The sequence below is a fragment of the Geotrypetes seraphini genome, chromosome 2 (genome assembly GCF_902459505.1).
Source record: "Geotrypetes seraphini chromosome 2, aGeoSer1.1, whole genome shotgun sequence".
Taxonomy (NCBI): Eukaryota; Metazoa; Chordata; class Amphibia; order Gymnophiona; family Dermophiidae; genus Geotrypetes; species Geotrypetes seraphini.
Genome location: NC_047085.1, coordinates 254,282,781 through 254,304,251, shown reverse-complemented (window position 1 = coordinate 254,304,251; position 21,471 = coordinate 254,282,781). Strand labels below are relative to the sequence as shown.

At 45.2% G+C, this 21,471-nt stretch overlaps 1 protein-coding gene across 2 annotated transcripts in view; it reads left to right on the top strand.

Annotated features, from left to right (window-relative positions):
• The window catches only part of ADSL (adenylosuccinate lyase), a 145,659-nt gene that overhangs the window by 60,251 nt on the left and 63,937 nt on the right, over positions 1–21,471 (top strand). For both annotated transcript variants that reach the window (XM_033929418.1, XM_033929416.1), the window contains exons 7-10: positions 8,831–8,921; positions 10,270–10,339; positions 12,182–12,329; positions 17,087–17,177. In XM_033929418.1, coding sequence (XP_033785309.1) covers positions 8,831–8,921; positions 10,270–10,339; positions 12,182–12,329; positions 17,087–17,177 — 400 coding nt within the window. The remainder of the gene's footprint in view (positions 1–8,830; positions 8,922–10,269; positions 10,340–12,181; positions 12,330–17,086; positions 17,178–21,471) is intronic.

Here is a 21,471-nt window from a genome sequence, read left to right as displayed (position 1 = left end):
TGGTCCTCGAGGGCCGCAGTCCAGTCGGATTTTCAGGATTTCCCCAATGAATATACATGAGGTCTATTTGCATGCACTGCTTTCATTGTATGCTAATAGATCTCATGCATATTCATTGGGGAAATCCTGAAAACCCGACTGGATTGCTGCCCTCGAGGACCGACATTGGACACCCCTGTTCTAGCAGGTCCTCGTAAAAGGTATGGCACTAACAAGGCTACCATTGTACGCTGGATTAAGGAGACAATTGCTTCCACTTACCTTCAGAAATAGCCTATTCCTGAATTTCTCAAGGCTCATTCCACTGGAGGTCAGGCAGCTTCTTGGGCTAAGTCTTCTTTAGTTCCTCCAGTGGATATTTGCAAGGCTGCAGTTTGGTCTTCTCTACATTTCTTTGTCAGACACTACTGTGTGGATGTTCAGGCGTGCTGGGATGCAGTATTCGGTGAGCATGTTCTGGTGTCGGCCCTTCTTGGGTCCCACACTTGATGGGTACTGCTTTGGTACGTCCCATTCATAAGGACTATACTGGTCTACCAGGCAATACAGAAGGAGAAATTAGGTACTTACCTGCTAATTTTCTTTATGTTAGCCTGTAGACCGGTATTGTCACTCACCCTTTCTGTCTTTATGCGGTGATTGTGGGTTTTTGCTCGCACGCAGATTTTGATTTTTTTTCTACAGGTTCTAGGGCTGGGGAGATATAAGAACAGCGGTGATGGCTTAGTTGGTGAGTTATGGGGACATTTTATATACCTGGTTTCTAGTTTCTACATGTTCCACCAGTTGTTTCCATGTGTTTATTATTTTACACTCCTGTTTGGAATGTTGTTACTGTTCTCAGTTTAGTGTTTCCTAGGTTCTGCTTGGCTCTTTGGCAGACTGAAGGGGTAGGGGGGCATCTATCCTCATATACACTTCTCCTTCGGTATTCGTGGGGGATAGGGGCAGAGCAGGACCGCGAATGGAGAAAAACCACGAATAACTTCTGGTCTGGCTCTGACCCACCCCCGCCTCCCTCCTGCCTTCCCCCGGCATCCCAGCCTTATCTGGTGGTCTAGCAGGCTTTCAGGGCAGGAGCAATCTTCCTACGCTCCTGCCCCATGCAAATCGCCAATAGGAAATGACTACTGTGAGTTCCTGTAGTCTCTCGAGACCACAATGGGAGCTTACGGTAGCCATTTCCTATTGGCGATCAACATGGGGTAGGAGCCTAGGAAGATCGCTCCTGCCCCGAAAGCCCGCTAAATCACCAGGTAAGGCCGGGAGGAAGGCTGGAGGGAGGCGGGAGCGTCCAAAATTATGGTGTTTTTTCCCCCCGCCCAAAAAATAAAAAATAAAAATTGTGAATATGTGAAACTGTGAGTGTCAAAACGCAAATGGGGAGGAGGAAGTGTACAAGTTTTGGTCTCGGTCTCCACCTGCTGGTCACAGTGAGGTATAAACCCATTCGTAAGGACTATACCGGACTACAGGCTAACAGATAATTAGCAGGTAAGAACCTAATTTCTCCTTACTGGTCTGTGGTCCTTGTTTCATATTTGTTGAGAGTTTGTCTGCGTTTTGTGCTTATGTCCAAGATGCAATATTCTGCTATCATATAGTTTTTGTTTAGAGATTTGTAGCAATCCTGTTTGTTTCTGTTTTCTCACTAGGTGGTGTATTGGTGTTTTAAGGAGTAGTGGTGTTTGTGTAAAAAGGCAGCACTGTAAAGTTGTGCTCTTTTGAGTCCTGGGAGTTAGTGCTATTATGGTATGATAAGGTTTCAAGTGTGTTAGCACTGGTTTGTGTATAATGATTTACAGTGGAGAGATTGTATATTAGCCTTACCGAGACCTGGGTCTATGATGATTCAGCATAGCCGTTTCATTGTGGCCAGTTGAGCGACACCATTTTAGCACAGGTGAAATGGCCGCAATGAATCGTAGCTCTCCACTTTTGACCAACCTCAGCTGGGTCCATCTCTACCCCTAGAGCAAGCAGTAGCATTGGCCCCTCCCCCCTTCCTGGAGACACCCAGAGCAAGTAGCGGCCACACTTTTATATCCTTTACTTTCCCTCCCAGAGCAAGCCACCCCCCCCCCCCGGATGCGGCCAGAGCAAGCAGCAGCTGTCGAAACACCGCACCAATGGCATGTTTGTAAGTGCTTTAAACTGCCTTGTGTAGGTGATAAATCTGCTACAGTTACTGCCACACGCAGCGCCTGAGATTCAATATGGTTGATTCAGCATGGTTTGGTTATTGGGGCTCTGGAGGTCTCCTCCTCCTCACCTCGAGCTCCTCTAACACCATCTCTCCACCATCTGGGGCTCATTCATTCCTGCCTATACCACTGTCCTACTCCATATCCTCACCCTAATTTGCTGCCTTTTAATAAAATCAAAAGTAACACAGAGGATTTTACAAGTGGGGTGTTCAGTTGGAGCAGTGTATTGTGTCCCAGGGACGATTGGCTGCTAAACTCTGGTCGTCTCAGACTGTCCAACAATGGGAGTCGGAGACAGATAACACTTATATATTTCACTTGGTTAAATTATGGGTTAGAACTAAACTAGACTGTAATAATGGGCGGATGACCTCCACTTTTGCTTCCTTGAGGGAGGAACCACAATTTGGAGTGGGAAAAACCAAACCTGTTTTTGAGAGGTGGGGGCGCATAGGGCTACTTCAATTTCGGGATTTCTTGAGACAGGGGAACGATATCTTTTGAGTCCTTACAACTTCGCCCGGGGGTGAGGGCAGTGGACTACTTGGCCTATCTTCAGGTGAAAAACTTTGTGGTAGTAAATGGATGGGACAAGGTTTCTTTAGTTGAGGCTGAACAATTGGAACACCTATGGGGGATATTACAGAGAGTGCCTAAGCCTATCTCGATAATTTATCAATATTTAAGGGGTCAGGTGATTCCGCATCTTCGTTTTAGGAGTCAATGGCAGAGGGACCTATAATGTTCCTTTACATCTAAAGCAGTGTTCTTCAACCTTTTTACACTTATGGACCGGCGGAAAAAAAAAATTATTTTGTAGACCGGCAAACTACTAGGACTGAAATTTTAAAACCCCATATCCGCCCCGTCTCCGCGAGCTCAGTCATCGCAAACCATCTGATCCCATCCGCACAAGCCTTAGTTATGATTTTATACTGAATGTATTTTATTAAAGTATAAAAAGAAACAATATTCTGTACAATTGTCATTTTATAAATACAAATAATACAGAGCAAGGATCAACAAAACCCCTGTCTCCCCTCCCCTTCACATATACCGTATCCCCTCTACTATCAAGAAAACTGAATAAGCCAAATTATTACAGAATGCTACACAGAAATATCATGCTAACAGAATACCGCAGTCACACATAGCAGGAATAGGGTTAGGGGAGTGCAACTAGGGCAACTGCCCCCCTGGTCAGAGAGAGCCCTAAGCTACTGCCTGGACTTTGCAGTCCCCAGTTATGTCTAACACCTGCTCTAGCAGGATATATATTTCAAATCTGATATATTCTAATCGCAAAATAGAAATAAAATTATTTGTTTCTATCTTTTGTTGTCTCTGGTTTCTGCTTTCATCTTCTTTTCACTCTCTTCCTTCCAGCGTCTGCCTTCTCTGTCTCTTCAATCCAGTATCTGCCCCTTCCATCTACTGTCTGACCTCTCCCCCTTCCATATAAGAACATAAGAACATAAGCAGTGCCTCCGCCGGGTCAGACCACAGGTCCATCCTGCCCGGCAGTCCGCCCCCGCGGCGGCCCAAACAGGTCACGACCTGTCTGAATCACCAGAAGGGGCTCCCCTGCCACCTTGGTTTCCCACTGAAGTCCTATCCTCCCATCGAAGTCCCAACCCTCCGGTCTTGCGCATGCACGACCCGGTTGGGTTTCTATACTCATCACCTGGTTAGCTCTCCATACCTGTGTTACATCCCAGCTCCTCCCTCAGTATCCCACGATCCCTTTATCCCTCAGGAATTCGTCCAATCCCTGTTTGAATCCCTGTACCGTACTCTGCCTGATCACTTCCTCCGGTAGCGCATTCCAAGTGTCCACGACCCTTTGCGTGAAAAAAAACTTCCTTGCATTTATTTTGAACCTATCTCCCTTCAGTTTCTCCGAATGCCCCCTCGTACCTGTTGTCCCCTTCAGCCTGAAGAATCTGTCCCTATCCACCCTCTCTATGCCCCTCATGATCTTGAAGGTCTCTATCATATCTCCCCTGAGCCTCCTTTTTTCCAGAGAGAAGAGCCCCAGCCTATCCAACCTCTCAGCGTATGGGCAGTGTTCCAGCCCTCTTACCAGTTTCGTTGCTCTCCTTTGGACTCTCAAGTACTGCCATGTCCTTCTTGAGATACGGCGACCAATATTGAACGCAGTATTCCAGATGTGGACGCACCATCGCTCGATACAATGGCATGATGACTTCCCGTGTCCTGGTTGTTATGCCCCTCTTTATGATGCCCAGCATCCTGTTGGCTTTTTTTGAGGCTGCTGCGCACTGTGCAGATGGCTTCAGTGATTCATCCACCATCACACCCAAGTCTCTCTCAAGACTGCTGTCTCCCAACAATGCCCCCCCCCAATTTGTAGTTGAACAATGGGTTCTTTTTCCCTATATGCATGACCTTGCATTTTTCCACGTTAAAGTGCATTTGCCATTTGTTTGCCCAGTCTTCCAGTTTGTCCAGGTCCCTTTGTAGGTCCTCGCACTCCTCCCTGGACCTAACTCTGCCGCACAGTTTAGTATCGTCTGCAAATTTTATAACCTCGCACTTTGCCTCCTTTTCCAGGTCATTGATAAATATGTTGAAGAGTAACGGCCCCAGCACCGATCCCTGTGGCACACCGCTCGTGACTCCCCGCCAGTCAGAATATTGTCCCTTTACTCCGACCCTCTGCAGTCTACCCGACAACCAGTGCTCGATCCATCTGTGCACATCCCCCTCCCACCCCGTGGTTCCACAGCTTCCTAAGCAGCCTTTCATGTGGCACCTTGTCAAAAGCCTTTTGAAAATCGAGGTAAATGATGTCTATAGGTTCCCCATTGTCCACCCGACTGCTTATTCCCTCAAAGAAGTACAGAAGGTTCGTTAAGCATGACCTTCCCTTACAGAATCCATGCTGGCTTGTTCTCAGTAGGCCATTTCCCTCGATGTGCTCGCAAATACTGTCCTTGATCATAGCTTCCACCATCTTCCCTATAATTGAAGTCAGGCTCACTGGCCTGTAGTTCCCGGGGTCACCCCTCGATCCCTTCTTGAAGATAGGTGTGACATTCGCCAATTTCCAGTCCTCTGGTACCTCTCCAGTTTTCAAGGATAGGTTGCAAACATGCTGGATTGTGCCCGCTATTTCTTGTCTTAGTTCCTTTAGAACCCTTGGGTGGATCCCGTCTGGGCCCGGCGATTTGCCGCACTTTAACCTGTCTATCTGTTTGAGGACATCCTCCTTACTTACCTCTATGTGTTCCAATTTTTCAGCCTGTTCCCCACTCATGAGCTCCTCTGAGTCCGGTATATTAGATGTGTCTTCTCTCGTGAAAACCGACGAGAAGAACGTGTTCAACCTCTCAGCTACCTCTTTATCCTCCTTAATCACTCCCTTCCTATCCCCATCGTCCAACGGCCCCACCTCCTCTCTCGCTGGTCGCTTCCCCTTTACGTAACTGAAGAATGCCTTGAAGTTTTTCGTCTCCCTGGCCAGCCCCTCCTCGTATTTCCCTTTTGCTTTTCTAACCTCTCGGTGGCATTTCTTTTGGCATTTCCTGTGTGCCTGGAGATTTTCCTCCGTTGGGTCCTTTTTCCATCTCCGGAAGGATACTTTTTTGTCATTTATTGCCCTCTTTACTTCTGTTGAGATCCAAACCGGGTCCTTTGACCGATTGTTCTTGCCGCCTTTCCTGAAACTGGGGACGTACATTCTTTGTGCTTCCTGCAGGGTGTCCCTGAATAGGGTCCAGGCGCTTCCTACAGTCTCCATCCTAAGGATGTTTCTGAGCTTCCTCCCCACCATTTCCCTCATAGCAACATAGTTCCCTTTCCTGAAGTTGAGCGCAGTTGTTGCGGTCCTCCTTACTGTGGGTGTCCCCCTTTCTAATGTGAATCTGATCGCGTTGTGGTCACTGTTGCCTAGTGGTCCTCCCACTTCTACCCCTCTTGCAGGCCCCCCTAATCCGTTTAGGATGAGGTCAAGAGTAGCACTCCCTCGTGTTGGTTCCCTGACTAGTTGCTCCATGAAGCAGTCCCTCACAGCTTCTACAAATCCTGTTTCCCTAGTGCAGTTGGAGTGACCCATACTCCAGTCAATCCCCGGGTAGTTGAAGTCCCCCATCACTGTTACACTTCCAGTCCTGCATTCTTGTCTCAGTTCAGCTTCCAAGTCGTGTCCGACTCCTTCCGGCGTACCAGGTGGGCGATAGTACAGCCCCAGTTTTATGCCTGCACCCTTGTTTCCCGGCAATTTGACCCATAGCGATTCCAGCCCCTCTGCCTTCTTTGCCATATCCATCCCGACCGAGTAGATAGAGTCCTTTATATATAGTGCTATGCCTCCCCCCTTCTTGTGGGTCCTGTCCCTCCTGTAGAGCTTGTACCCCGGCAGCGCCACATCCCATTGATTCTCCTCTGTCCACCATGTTTCTGTAATTCCAATTATATCCAGGTCTTCCCCCTTGGCCACGACCCCTAGTTCACCCATCTTGGCCATGAGGCTTCTTGCATTTGCATATGGTATTTGTCTTCTTTCTATGCCCCTCTCCATCCAGCCTATGCCCCTCTCTCCTTTTTACATGATTCATTCCAGCTTCACTGCTCTCTTCATTTTTATCTCTCCTACACAAGATCTAACATCTTTGTCCCTCTCAATTTCTCTACTGACTCCCCTTCCCATCTCATTCCTATCTCTCCCCTTCCCCTCCTCTAATCTCCCTGCCAGCTGTTTCCTTCCTTTTTTCTTCTCCCTTCCCTCTTCCCCCTGTCCAGCAGTAACTCTCTTCCCTTCCCTTTCCCTCCTCCCCTCCCAGCAGCATCTCTTCTTATCCCTCTCCAGATCCAGTAGCAGCTGTCCCTTTTTCCCTTTGCCCAGCAGCTTCCTAGACTCCTTTCCCTCCTCCCCTCCCAGCAGCATCTCTCCTTATCCCTCTCCAGGTCCAGTAGCAGCTGTCCCTTTTTCCCCTTGCTCAGTAGCTTCCCAGACTCTTTTCCCTCCCAGCAGCATCTCTCCTTATCCCTCTCCAGGTCCAGTAGCAGCTGTCCCTTTTTTTCTCACCATGCCCAGCAGCTTCCCAGCCTCTTAACAGTGGCTTTCTCCCCTCCCAGCAACTCTCCTTACTTGCCAGCACAGCGATTCAGGAAGGCAGCCTCGGGTCCTTTGTTGGGTCACACCACCTCTGAGGAAAGCGGAAGTTGCATCATCAGAGGCGGTTGCGACTCAGCAAAAGTCCCAAGGCTTCTTTCCTGAATCGCTGCGCTTGTAAGTAAGGAGAGCCGCTGGGAGAGTAGAGAGCACACTGTCGGAGGCTCCCCATTATCTCTCCGGCCCTGCGCGAACTATAGCTCATCGATCTTGCTGGTCCTGCGCGGACTGGCAGGAAATTGGAGATGTTGATCTTGCCTGTCCTGTGCGGACTGGCAGGAATTTTCTGCGGACCGGCGGTTGAAGAACTGTGATCTATATATGCTGAGGTGGGCAAAGCATCAACATGTGCTTTAATTCAGGAGAATGCCTATAAGGTATTGAGTAGATGGTATTATACTCCGGAGCAGCTCCATAAGATATATCTTACATTGTCGGCTACCTGTTGGCGATGTCAAACTGCTGTAGGTATCTTCTTACATATTTGGTGGGAGTGTCCGGTGTTGGTGCCTTGCTGGCAGTTGGTGATGGGCTCTTTGTCCCTAATGTTGGGGATTCCTGTTACCCCCCTAGCCTGCCTCCTGGGGATGTCTAATGTCTATGAGACCACATGGCAAACCCGAGTCCTGCATATGGGGTTTGTGGCGATTAAATGTCTCATTGCCACTTACTGGAAACAGTCTCTGGTACCAGATCAGACTGAGTGGAAAGTGAAACTCTCCTTGATGGGGAGAATGGAATTATATGTGGCCAAACGAAGGGGTTATTATTTGCAATCTATGAAAACATGGATTGTTATTACCCAGAAACTGAATATTTAGAAGGTTAAGGGAATGCTTGATCCTGTTGTTTGTCCTTTATAGATGGGGGGTGGGGAAGTAGGGGGGGGATACTGTTGTAATTTTGCACTGTATTCTGTAGGCTTTGGATTTTGTACTACTGCAATGGCTGTTTACTTCTGTTATACGGATTGTTTATTTGGTTGAAAACTAATACAAATTTAAAATTAAAAAAACAACCAAAAGTAACACAGAATGGACTAGAGCTGTTTCCGTGTTTGGATTGTTAAGGCATAACTGTGACCATGTGTGGAACTACATATGAGGATGGTGGAATATGAAGAAAGCTGGGTAGTAACTGTTTTTGTTTTAACAATTGTTTTATTATTGAATTTTTAAAAAATACTTTTATTGTAATTGCTCTGATTTTATGTTTTGAGAAGACAGAGACATCAAATTAGAACTGAGATAAAGCTGTTTCTGCTGGCAGTAAGTGTGTGCTTTTTCCAAGGTGTTTCAAGTTCTCGCTAACATTTTCGCAAGCTTCTGCCTTTTGACTGTGTAAACTACTGTCCATGAAATCACAGTGATGCAAGTTTGATTATTCCCAGGGAGTGCCATCTGTGTACTCATCACTAGGGCCTAGCTCATAGGTGATTTTCTATTTTAATTTCCACCTGATTCCCATTGTCCTTCCCATTTTACAGTGCTTATATGGTGACTGGACAGACCTACAGCCGGAAGGTGGATGTGGAAGTTTTGGCAGTGCTGGCGAGCATGGGTGCCTCTGTGCACAAGGTGAGGGGCCCCCAACCACCCTAGAGCCATTTCAACTCTAGCTAAGGATGGATGTGCAGGTCTTTAAAGATTGCACACTCACAAACAAGGACCATGGAGCAGATAAATTTACAGCTAAGGTTCATTCATATATGGCAACTTCCCACCCCCCCAGCTGATTAATGATACAGGGATAGTCCAGCTGATTAATGATACAGGGATAGTCCAGCTGATTAATGATACGGGGATAGTCCTCAAGCACCCTGTGATGTATAAGAACAGCCTTGCTGAGTCAGACCTAACATTGATTGAACCCAGCATCCTGTCTCCATCAGTGGCCAGTCCAGGTCACAAGTACCCAGCAGATCCCAAAAGTAGATCTGTTTCCCATAGCTCCTTTCCAGGAATGAATGGTGGCTCTCCCAAATCTACCTTCTCTTGAATTCTGCTAGGATGGTCACCTTGACTACATGCTTAGGCAGCATTTGGAAAGGAGGGAGGAATACAAGTCAGGGATTTCCCCATCCTGCTGTGGAACCACTAGATTCCAGCCCTGAAAAGAGACTTCTTGGCCTTGTGTACAAGACAGACCATTGTATCAGACTGGGGAAGACGGTCTCATTTCAGATCTATACACTGTCCTGTGAACGACAGATTATCTGCTCACTGAAAGAAATAGATCAGAAGTTAAAATTATACCTCCCCTGCCCAGCGGCCATGATAAAGCAACTACAAACAATACAAAATAGAGCCCTAAGACTCATCTACGCATTGAAAAAATATGAACACATCACAGAGGCATACCACGACTCACACTGGCTCCCAATACAAGCAAGAGTACACTTCAAATTATATTGCCTACTATTCAAAGCTATTAACGGAGACAGCCCAACCTACTGGAACAACCAACTAGGTCAATCCACCTCAACCAGACACAGGAAAACCCACTCACTAGTCAAACACCCGCCAACCAAAAATGTCAAACGAAGAAAACTATATGACAACCTAATGGCCACCAGAGCAGCAAAACTAGACAGACAATTCACCAATCTGCTGTCTTCGATCACAGACTACAAAACCTTCAAAAAAGAAACAAAAACTCTACTCTTCAAAAAATACATAAAACCTATCTAACACGACCAGTTCCTTCCCAAGCTCCACCTACCACACTGTGTACTCCTATCAGATCTAAAATGTTCTAATTACCCAACATGTATTACCTTAATTTCTCGACAATTATTATGTAATCCACCTATATATCTTGTAACTTCATGACAATTCTTATGTAATCTGCCTTGAACCACAAGGTAATGGCGGAATAGAAATCACTAATGTAATGTAATTATTACCATGTTTGTTTTATGTTTAGATTTGCACTGATATTCGCTTACTGGCAAATCTGAAGGAAATAGAGGAGCCCTTTGAAAAGGAACAGATTGGTAAGGAACAGCAGGGAACTGTAATTGACCCTGTGGCAAAAGGACTGATAGGAAAATTTGTCTTCTTGTAGGTGACTCTAAGATCTGCAACAGAACTGATGCTTGGGGTGTAGTAATAAAAATAACCCAGGCCAACAACAAAAAAATGTTTTTCTTGGTGCCTTGAGTTTTGTGACCCGTTTCTGGGGTTATTTAGGGCATTGATTCAGAAAATTGTATTGGATAGACCGCATCAGTTCTAGTTTCTTAGATGGTTTAATTTATTAATAGTAGAGCCAAACATAAACATTAGGGAAAAAAAGATTGGCCTCCGAGGGAATATATGGTGGGTTTGAGGACAAAATGTAATCAATTGAACCTTTGGTAGCATGAGAGAGAATCATACCACCACTATTACATATAAAGCTTGGAATGATGAAACAATTTTGTAAAGGCTTTGAATAAAGATGGTTCATGCATTGAACATATAGCGCATATGCTACCTGGACTTACCATGGAAAAACTGAAGGCAGGAATTTTTGATGACCCACAATTCATAGCATCAATGAATGAAATCGAATCATATGCCTGGTCTTTATTTGTTCTTGTTGTGAAAAACTTTCTTGGCAACAAGAAGGCAGACAACTACACACAAATAGAGGATATGCTCTTTCATTTCAACAAGCTTGGCTGTAACATGAGTGTTAAAGTCCATTATCTGTACAGTTACTTAAATTGCTTTCCAATGAACCTTGGTGACTTAAGCGAAGAACAAGGTGAAAGATTTCACCAGATATAAAAACAATGAAAGCCAGATACCAAGGAAGATGGGATACACACACGATGGCAGACTATTGTTGGAATCTTATGTGGGATTGTCCTGGCAAATCCCACTCTCAAAAATATTACAAAAGGAGCTTCTTGAGTGTCAAATGACTGGAAAGTTTGTATCATAAATTTGTGTTTTTTGGTATGAAATAAGTAGATCTTCATGTTGTACACTTTTCTTTTAATTTTTAATATGTTTCCTGATTTTTTTTTTATAATGGGCGAGAAGAGTGGTATAAGGCACATATTCTGTATCTCAAAAATGAGCTGATAGGAGAAAACTGGTGCCATTTTTTGAATCAGCAGGTCAAATATACCCAGAAACAGGTCTAACATTTGAAGCAACAAAATGAGTGTTGGCCAGTGTAATGTATGATTTAGGAAGACTTGAGGGCTGGTGGAGACAGAGGGATTTCATGCAATAAATATATGGTTATGTATTCAAGAGCACAGAAACCCAAGGATGAGCACTAAACAGAAGAGACATGTGGGGGTGACTGTATCCCATGAACTCATGGCTGCCAGTGAGGCTCAGTGATATGGAGTCACTGTGCTGCTAATGAGAGGCATAACCAGCAATAAAAAGCAGATAATAATTCTTCCATACAAATCATTAGCGAGACCTGATCTGGAGATCTTTATCAAGTTCTGGAAATCAGAATCATCGCATTGTGGGATATTTTTGATTTTTTGGGAGTGATTGTGATTTATTTATGATTTCATGGATGTTTTAATATAAACTGTTTAGTTCAATCATTCATTTACATTGTTAAGCAGGATATAAGAGAGAAAGTTGAGACAAACCAGTGGAGTGTTACAAGAATAGTGCAGTGTAAATCCTATGAAATGAGATGGTCCTTGAGAATTTAGGCCTTAGTGTTGTACACAAAGATTACTTTGCACTCTTCCTTCCTCTCCCCTCTGTTTTCTCTCTTTAATGCCTCTTCTTGCCTTATCTTTTGCTTGTTCTACCTCCCTTTCATTTTTGCTGTGTTGTCTCCATTTTCTTCCCTTTCTCTCTCTCTCCACCTGCAGGTTCCAGCGCCATGCCCTACAAGCGAAACCCCATGCGTTCTGAGCGCTGCTGCAGCCTTGCACGCCATCTCATGACCCTGGTCTTAGATCCACTCCAGACGGCAGCTGTACAGTGGTTTGAGCGCACCCTGGATGACAGTGCGAATAGGTAAAGATCATGGTTGGGCAGACTAGATGGACCATTTGGGTCTTTATCTGCTATCATCTACTATGTATGTTACTATGGTTGCAGGCCTGGGGAATGGTGTGGTGTGGAGTTAAACTTGCAGTCCTGTTTGTTGGATTACAGATAAGTGTCATTAAGGATAGGTGGAGCCAAGTCTGGTTCTGCCCTGTTGCCTCTGTGGTCAGTGTATTTCGGAACATTTTTGTCACAAACCCACTGATCAGGGCTGGCTTAACTATTTTACCAGGGCTGGCTTAACTATTGGACCAGGTGAGGCTCTAGCACAGGGCACTGGTGATTAAGGACACTAAAACACTCAGCCTTTGACCTCACCTGGTCTAGATTGTTTTTTTTATTTTCCCCCTCTCCCAGTTTCTCCCCTTCTTTCTCTGTGGGTCTAGTAATTCTCCAAAGAAACCAACTCAATAAATATGCATATCAAAAATGTTTTTTGAAAAGGAAGGGGTATCCTCTTTCTATGGGAAGGATGCTCTAAACTCATCAATGGTTGTTGCTAAACCAGTTGCAACTGGTTTAGCATCGAACTATTTTAGTTTCCAATGCACATAATGGCTCTCCGTGGTCTTTTCAATGATTTGTAGCAGCCTCCAATAATACTATGTAAATGTATTACAATGAGTTCATAAATGCACTCTGAGTGATGCACAGATATTGCCTGATGATGCACAAAATTTAATGCACCAAAATTACCGGTAGGTCTGGAAGTACCAGTAGTGTGTTAAAAGCACATCTCAGGCACATGTTTTAAAGGCACATCTTATGCTTGTGAATCAAAAGCCATCGATTTGCATGAGAGATGGTGGGGAGTGATATACACATGTGTTAAAGGTATGCCTCGTACTCGTTCCTTAAAAGCATTTCTGTTACTTCCACTCAGGAGTCCATACATATAGTGATCAATCCGTTCTCGCGAACTGAACTAGCAGAAGCGTAAATTCTTTGTTTTGATCATCTCCCACATAGAGGTGGAGATCAGTATCCCCTTTACATAACATAACTTTATTCTTTTATACCGCCAAACAATTTCTAGGTGGTTTACACAAAAGAAGGCTGGACAATCGGCGAAATACAATACAAATAATTAAAATACAAGTTTCTTAAATATGTTCAATGTAAAATTTTGTTAACAGTAATATCCACATTTAGGAAATAAATTTATCAAACAACGCTGACTTAATTACTTTTCGAAATGCCCCATAAGACAGCATAACTCCACCAGGATTGCTGCTTACTTGCTTGAAATGCAAGAGTCCTATCCAAAAAAGTCTTGTATCTGCAGCCAGTAATTTTTGGTTAAGCAAATAGATTGGAATTCCTAGTTATCCTCGTTGGGCTGTATAACACGAAATGAGATAAAAGGTAAGCTGGGGCAAATCCCCAGATCAGCTTAAAACAGATGCAAGAGAATTTGAATAGTACTCGTGCCTCCACCGGCTCGTGCCCTTCTGCAAGTGAACTGTGTGTTCTGCTCTGCCTAGTTTTGTTTTCGGTCTAAGTTCATTTTTTTTCTGAGGCTTTTTTGGAGATCCTCTGCCTGGGAAAAGACGCAGGTTCTGTTAAGCTGGACTGCAGCTCTGCAGGGCAGGCATACGGATGAACCTGGGGAGCCAGCCTGCTGTGTTTCATCAGGGCTAGGGGGTCTGTTCCCCTGGGAGCCAGCTCACCTTCTGAGTTTCTCAGTGGCTTGAACACAGGCTTTTGGCTCCCTGTGTAAGAACCCTCAGGTATCAGGGTGCTGGCTGCATAGTTTGGCCACCCCCGTCGCGTTGCGAGGTTCTGTGGGGGTACATGTCTCGGTTGTGGTTAGTCCAACTGGAAGCCCAAAGATTTCTTGGTTTGGAGATGGATTTGGAAGTATCTGAAGTAGAAAGTCCTGTCCCTCTCTCTAGCTGCACTGAAATAGCTGTCAAGCAGGGACCTCCACAGAACTGTTACAGCCCTATTATTTCCTATGGAAAATCGGGGTGTCTGAAGATCTCGATTTTGATGGTTTCTTGAGTTTAGGTCTCCCACCTCCAAAACCCTGTGTTTGAATTTTCAAATGTCTCCACAGGCTGTTTTTGGCTTGATTTTACTGGCAGCAGCCATCTTGGATTTCAATCACGCTTTTTCAAAAACTTCTGGCTGCCTCAAAACCCCTCAATTTTTGATTTTAATTGACTAGGATGGACTCCTCGGGGTGTGAGGATACCATTACTTGTTAAAATTGTGCCGGTTGTTCGACAGAGTAGCGTCCATGTACTGCTTGCAGCACACTTGAGGGGGGGTGGGAGCTTTGTGTTTAGCCCCATCCATGTCCTCCAGGACTGATGAACTACTGTGGGTCTGAGAAATGGGTAAAAAGTCCCGTCCAGGCCTCCTATCTTCTGTTGACATGAAGCGGAGGCACATGGAGTTTGCAGAATCCACGAGAACCCAGCCAGAGATTCTGCAGGCTTCATTTTCCCTTCTGAAGCAATTGGGTCAGTTAGCGCAGTCTGTGGATGTGTAGCCGTCATGAATTATATTTATTTGGTTAGACCTGTTTTAACTATATCCCTTTTGTATTTTCCCTCAATGTTTCTTCTTTACTTTAAAATTGTATTTCATCCCTCCTTTCCTTATGTTTAACAATGTTAAATTTAGAGTATTTTAGCCATTATTTAAAAATTGTATGTATTGTAATGTATTACATTGTTATTGTTTTTCGTTTTTTATATTGTAAATTTTAAATGTACATCGCTTAGAATATCCGATTAAGCGATTTATCAAGTCCCCTAATAAACTTGAAACTTGAACTTGAAACTTAATTTATCCTAATTTTTTCTCTCTCCATCTTCTAGGACCCATTAAGACCCCTGAGGAAGACATTTTTAGTTTTGCCAAAACATGGCCCGTGTTAGGTCACTTGTAATTTTATATATTTGGTTTTTACTGCGGGTTGCTTTAAAATGAATCAGGGATACTCTCGGGCATCCTGTGGTAAGTGCCAAATGTATACGTGCTAACTGCATGCTAAAAAATATACTTATAAATGCCAGAATTCCATTAGGAAGCTGTATGCTAACAAAATTGTAAACTGTATGTCAAACTGTACATGCTGTACACTGCCTTGTGTGAATATGTTCATAAAGGCAATCCTAATAAATGTCAGTGTACTGCTCTAATGCAAGCTTATTGCATTGGTCTCGATACTGTAAATGTATGCACTCTGGGGCAGATGCACAAAGCATTTTTATAACTGACATAAAATGGACAACCAAAAACATAAATCCTGTTATTACTTCAGAACATACCAAACACACTAAAGCCATTTTTCATCCACATCTGCACCAACACTAAAGCCCAGATATTTGTAAATGCCTTTAGAAGCGAGTCCTCTTTTATAAACAACATTCTTATTCTTATTCTTATTCCTGCCCAGTGAATGGTGACTACAGTGCAGCCCTGCAGTGAACAATCTGCATTTAACATGAGGTTAGGAGAAACTTCTACAAATCAGCCTGCTTCCATGTAGGGCTTGCATCTGTTCATACCTCCCACAGGGTCTTGGGATGTCAATGTTAACCCAGCTGGCCAAAAATTTAAAGCGACGGTGAACTTGGTAGTGGCTATACTGGGTTCCATGGATAATGTCATCCATATTACATTACATTACAGATTTCTATTCCGCCATTACCTTTCGGTTCAAAGCGGATTACAAAAAGAGTTATGGAAGAAGGGTTACAACGTTAGATCAGAGAAGGTTTCCAAGAGAGGGAAAAGTAGGATCTGGGGTTAGGGAGGGGATGGTAAGAGGGGGGTTAAGCTTTATCATGGTATTAAGCTTTATTAAGGGATTTCTTGAAGAGTATAGTTTTTATTTCCTTTCTGAACATCTTGTAGTCTGGGGTTGTTGTCAATAGGTTGGAGACTTGGTTGTCTATCTTCGCTGCCTGAGTGGCCAGTAGTCCGTTGTATAGCTTTTTCCTTTTTACTTCTTTGATTGGGGGGTAAGTGAATGGGGTGTGTGTTTTTCTATGCCTGGTAGAGGTGGTTTGGATGAGGCGGTCGTTTAGGTAGGTTGGCCTGTCTCCATTTATAGTTTTAAATAGTATACAGTAGAATTTAAATTGTATTCTTTCCTGGATTGGAAGCCAATGAGAATTGATGAATGCCTCAGTAATGTGATCATGTTTTTTCAATAAATAGACGAGTCTCAGAGCTGTATTCTGAATTGTCTGTAGTTGTTTAATCATTATTGCAGGGCAGGGGAGGTAGAGGATGTTGCAATAGTCTAGGATACTTAGGATTAGAGATTGTACAAGGAGCTGAAATTGTGTTTTTTCGAAGAAAATAAATGCCTGCTGTCCTTGGAGAGCCCCTGCTACAGGTAAGTATCTTTGCATTACCAAAAGGGGTGGCCTGTATTTTACAGATGCATCGGTGGTTATAGGCTCAGGAGTAATCTAAGGAAATACTTTTTTACAGAAAAGGTGGTAGATGTGTGGAACAGTCTCCCAGAAGAGATGGTGGAGGCAGAGATTGTGTCTGAATTCAAGAAAGCATGAGATAGGCATGTGGGATCTCTTAGTGAAAGAGATAATGGTTACTGCGGATGGGCAGACTGGATGGGCCATTTGACCTTTATCTGCCATCATGTTTCTATGTTACTGTATGCACTGGAGTACTGAGCACCAGCAAATGGGTCATATTACAAGAAATGCTTAAATTAATGTAGTGCTGCTCTTGTCTTCCAGGCGCATCTGTTTAGCTGAAGCTTTTCTGACAGCAGATATTGTTCTGACCACATTGCAAAACATTACAGAGGGCCTGGTGGTTTATCCAAAGGTGAGCAAAGATGTTGTATTAGTAGACCATCAATACTGAGCCTCTGTTTATAATACACATGCATAGGACAACAAATCACAAATCCAGCTTCATGAAAAGACCAAGCCTAACTTATCTCAGATAAACTTCTCAACTAGGCCATAGCGCAAGTTCCTCACTACAGCATGTATAGTTAATTAGAATATCTAAGACATATCTTCTATAGTTGATTAGTGTATCTCGGAGGTTTATATCTACTATAGCATGTATAGTTAATATATCTTGGCTGCTTGTTTCTTCTATAACATGTATAGTCATGTATAGTTACCCAGTGTATCTCAGATGTTCTCTATTTACCATAACTCGGTCATTGTACCACTAGCTTCCAAATACATCTTGTCCATATTGTCTTGACTATACTGTGTATGTACTCCTGTAACCCGTTCTGAGCTCTTTTGGGAGGATGGGCTAAATAAATAAATAATAAATAGAAGACAGCCCCTTGGCTAACAAGTGAAACTGCTATACTTCATAATTGTGATGTCTAGGGCTGAATTTCAATTAAATTTTAAATGTGATTAATCAGAGACTTAAAGGTTTTATTTATTTATTTCCCACTGCAGCTCCTTCAGACTTTAGGAAAGTCATTTAACCTTTCATTGCCTGAGGTGCAAAATGAGTATCTGTATATAATAAACTACTTTAATTGTAACCATAGGAAGTCAGTATACCAAATCCCATCCCCCTTTCCTAAAGGACTGATTTCCCTCCCTTCCACTCTCAGATCCAAAATATCTCCTTTCCCTCCCTCTCTTCTTCCCCTGGCCTAGGTCTATTATTTCCTGGGGTCCATCCTCTCTTTCTTTCCTCCCTCCCTCCCATTGTTCAGCACCTCTTCCTTCTTCCCCTCCACCCCCATAAGCAATGACACAAACTTGATAGTGAGCAGCACCAAGCTCTTGTGGATGCTGGAATTTACTGCCTCAGCCATACCTTCTATCGGTGCCCCTCCAGTTCTGTTTGTAGGTCAACTCGCTTCCCTTTCCCCACCTAGGGTTTGGCATTTGTCCCCCCTCTCAATCCTTCCTACCAATCTACTTTAAAGATGGTCTTCTGTTGGTCCTTGGCAGCAGCAGTTTCACATATGTTGCCTCTGACCTGTTCCACCCATGCAGAAACAGGAAATGATGATGGAGGAAGTGGGAAAACTTCAGATAAGGCTGCAGGAAGTGTATTTTTAATACTGCTGCTGTTGGGGACCAACAGAAGACTACCTTTTAAGGTAGACTAACGCAGGGTGGGATGGGAAAGATGCAAGATTGCATCAAGAACAGTGGTTGGAGTAGAAGAGAGCAGGGGAGATGTTTGGAAGAGGAGATGCTGTAAAGTCTATTGAGCAGGGGTTCACTTAAAATGTTTAATGTACAGCACTATGTACATCTAGCAGTGCTATAGAAATAAGTAGTAATAGTGATTATTTTAAAATTATGGTTACTGTGATTAATGCTTTTAATTAATTGCGATTAACTTAGCCTTTGTGACAACTGCTTACACCATAAAGAAAGGCCAAATTTTATACTGCCCATTCATGATGCACCCCTTCTCCATCACTGTAATTGATTTACTTGGTATTGGATCCCAAAGCTTCTTCTTGTACAATCCCTCTGGAGCCTGAACTAGCAGGTAATGCATCCATTCCAGCCTTGGCTGCAGAACTTAAAAATAAAACCAACCCCCTCTGCGAGGTCACCTGTGCGGCCACTCCCCTTGAAGTTCAGTTTGATTCTGCAGCCTTGCTGAGAACTTCTAGTTTTCTTCTGCTTGTGATTTTTTTTGTTTTTTTCTGGATCATCGGAGGTTCCTGAGGCTGCATGTTCTCGGGAGGCACTTCCAGGTCGTGGTGCTGTCCGTCGGGTTGGTGTCGGCGCCCAGATCATTCACCACAGACGTGGTGGTGGTGGCTGTCCATCTGCGCTCGCTGGGTATGCAAGTCCATCAGTACCTCGACGACTGGCTGATCAAAGCTTCCTCTTTGGTGGAAGGCCCTTGGCGGTTCGCCAAGCGGTGACTACTGGATAGTCTCGGCTGGGTGATCCATCTCACAATGTGTTGCCTCGAGCTGCCACAGGACTTGTATGTGGGAGTCCAGTTCCATGTGGGCAGGAACCAGGTGTTTCTGATGGAATCTGGGACGATCAAGCTTCAGAGTGCAGTCAGAACATGTTAGTGGCTCCAGCCCCGACAACCTGGCAGTATCTGCAGGTATTGGGTCTCTTGGTAGCGACCATAGTTGTGATCCATGGGCAAGGGTTCACATCCATCCTCTTCAATTGTCCCTTCTGTCCCGGTGGAATCGTTAGCAGGATGTGCTGGGGTGAAGTTGCCATGCTTGGCAGGGACTCGCAGCTGTATGGTGTTGTGGTTGAACCTGGTTACTCTGTACAGAGGGCTCCCTCTGTGCATCTTGGACTGGGTGGCCCCTGGTGAGTTTCTCTGGTTGGGGAGCAGTTTGCTGGTCTGTGCCGGTCCACTATTGGTGGACTGCATTGGAGAGCAGATGGTTGTTCAATCGGCTAGAGATGTGTATGGTCTGTCTGACCTGCTGCGATTTCAAGGGATTCTCTGCATATTCTCGGACATTGTACTGGTGGTTGCCTATGTCATCTTGTCAGAGGGGCACAAGGAGTCACCTGCTGCACCTAGAGGCTCAGATGCTTGTTGCCTAGGCGGAGAAGCATCTGATGGCCTTGTCCTCCACTCATGTGTCAGGGGTGGGCGATGTGCCAGTAGACATCCTCAGTTGTCAGATTCTGGACCCGCGAGATTGGTCCCTGTCTGGGCTAGCGTTCGAAGCCATGTTTCTTCGGTGGGGTTTCCCCGCCTTCGATCTGATAGCGTTCTCGGGGAACCAGAAGGTGGACAGGTTCTTCAGCCGCCGATGGGGGTCGGCAGAGCAGGGCTCGGCTCTCTGGTTCATCCATGGTCTGATGGGGAATTTCTGTATGGCTTTGTCCCGTGGCCTCTGATAGAGCGTGTTCTGGGCCGGGTGGCATCTCACGCAGGTCCGGTGTTCCTAGTGGCCCCGGACTGGCCCAGCTGTCCTTGGTACGCAGACCTGGTGTGGTTGAGCTCAGTGAGGGATCTTTGTCTTCCTTGCCATTGGAAATTGCTCATGCAGGGCCCGATAGCCCTTCCAGTTCCGGACAGCTTGGTCTTGCGACCTGGTGATATACGCGCGGACTTGAGGGCTAGGGGCTTCTCTTCTGCTGTCATTGCCACGTTTCTTCATGGCAACAGGAATTCGATGGGGTCAGCCTCCGCAAAGGCCTAGAGGTGCTTTTCGGCCTGGTATGCAGCAGTTCACGTGGATCCTTTGGCCCCATTGGTGGCGCCTGTTCTGGCCTTCCTGTGGGCTGGCCTCAGGAAGGGTCTGGCAGTTTCTTCTTCCAGGTCCCCGTTGCGGGACTCTCGTGTTTGGGGGTTTTCTGGTGTCTCCCCAAGATGTTGTAGGTTTCTTACAGGGAGGTGGGTGGGGAGGATGCGGCCTCCCTTGCGACTGCCTTGCGTGTTCTCCAAGGGATCTGAGTCTCGTTCTCTACTCACTGTCTTGTCTAATCTATGAACCCCTGGATTGTATTTCTCTGAGAGATGTTGCCATCAAGATGGATTTACTTGTTCCGGTCGCTTCTGCTCAGGGTCTGTCGGAGCTTCAGGCTATGTCATGCAGGGATCCTTTTCTCCGCATCACGGAGTCTGCGGTTGTTTTGAGGACCGTGTCTTCTGCACATGGGGTCAGCAGTCCACGTCACCCAGGTAGTTCGGCTACACACTTTTGTTCTGTTGGCTTCCAAGTCTAAGACTCGTGTTTTGTGGTCTCTGGGGTTGCGGCGTCTCCTTTTGAGATGCTTTGAGGCTACTAACGACTACTGTCTGTCGGACCATCTGTTTGTCCTGGGGGGCCCGCACGCCGGAGTTGGCCTGTTTCCGAGGCTACTTTCTCGCGTTGGTTACGTTCTGGCATTTCCACGGCCCATGTGGCGGCGAGGAAGCAGCCTTCCCTTGGCGTGAGGGCTCACTCTACCAGAGGAAGGGCTTTCTCGTGGGCTGACTCATGTGGTCTCGCCTTAGGAAATTTGTCGGGTGGCCATGTGGGTTTCCCTTCATATTTTTTCCGTGTTTTACCGGCTTGATGTGGCAGTTATGGGTGATATGGCCTTTGGCCCTTCTGTTCTGGCGGTGGGCTCATTGGGCCCCCCTGAGATTTGGGACTGCTTTGATACGTCCTGCTAGTTCAGGAAGATTAGGTTTCTTACCC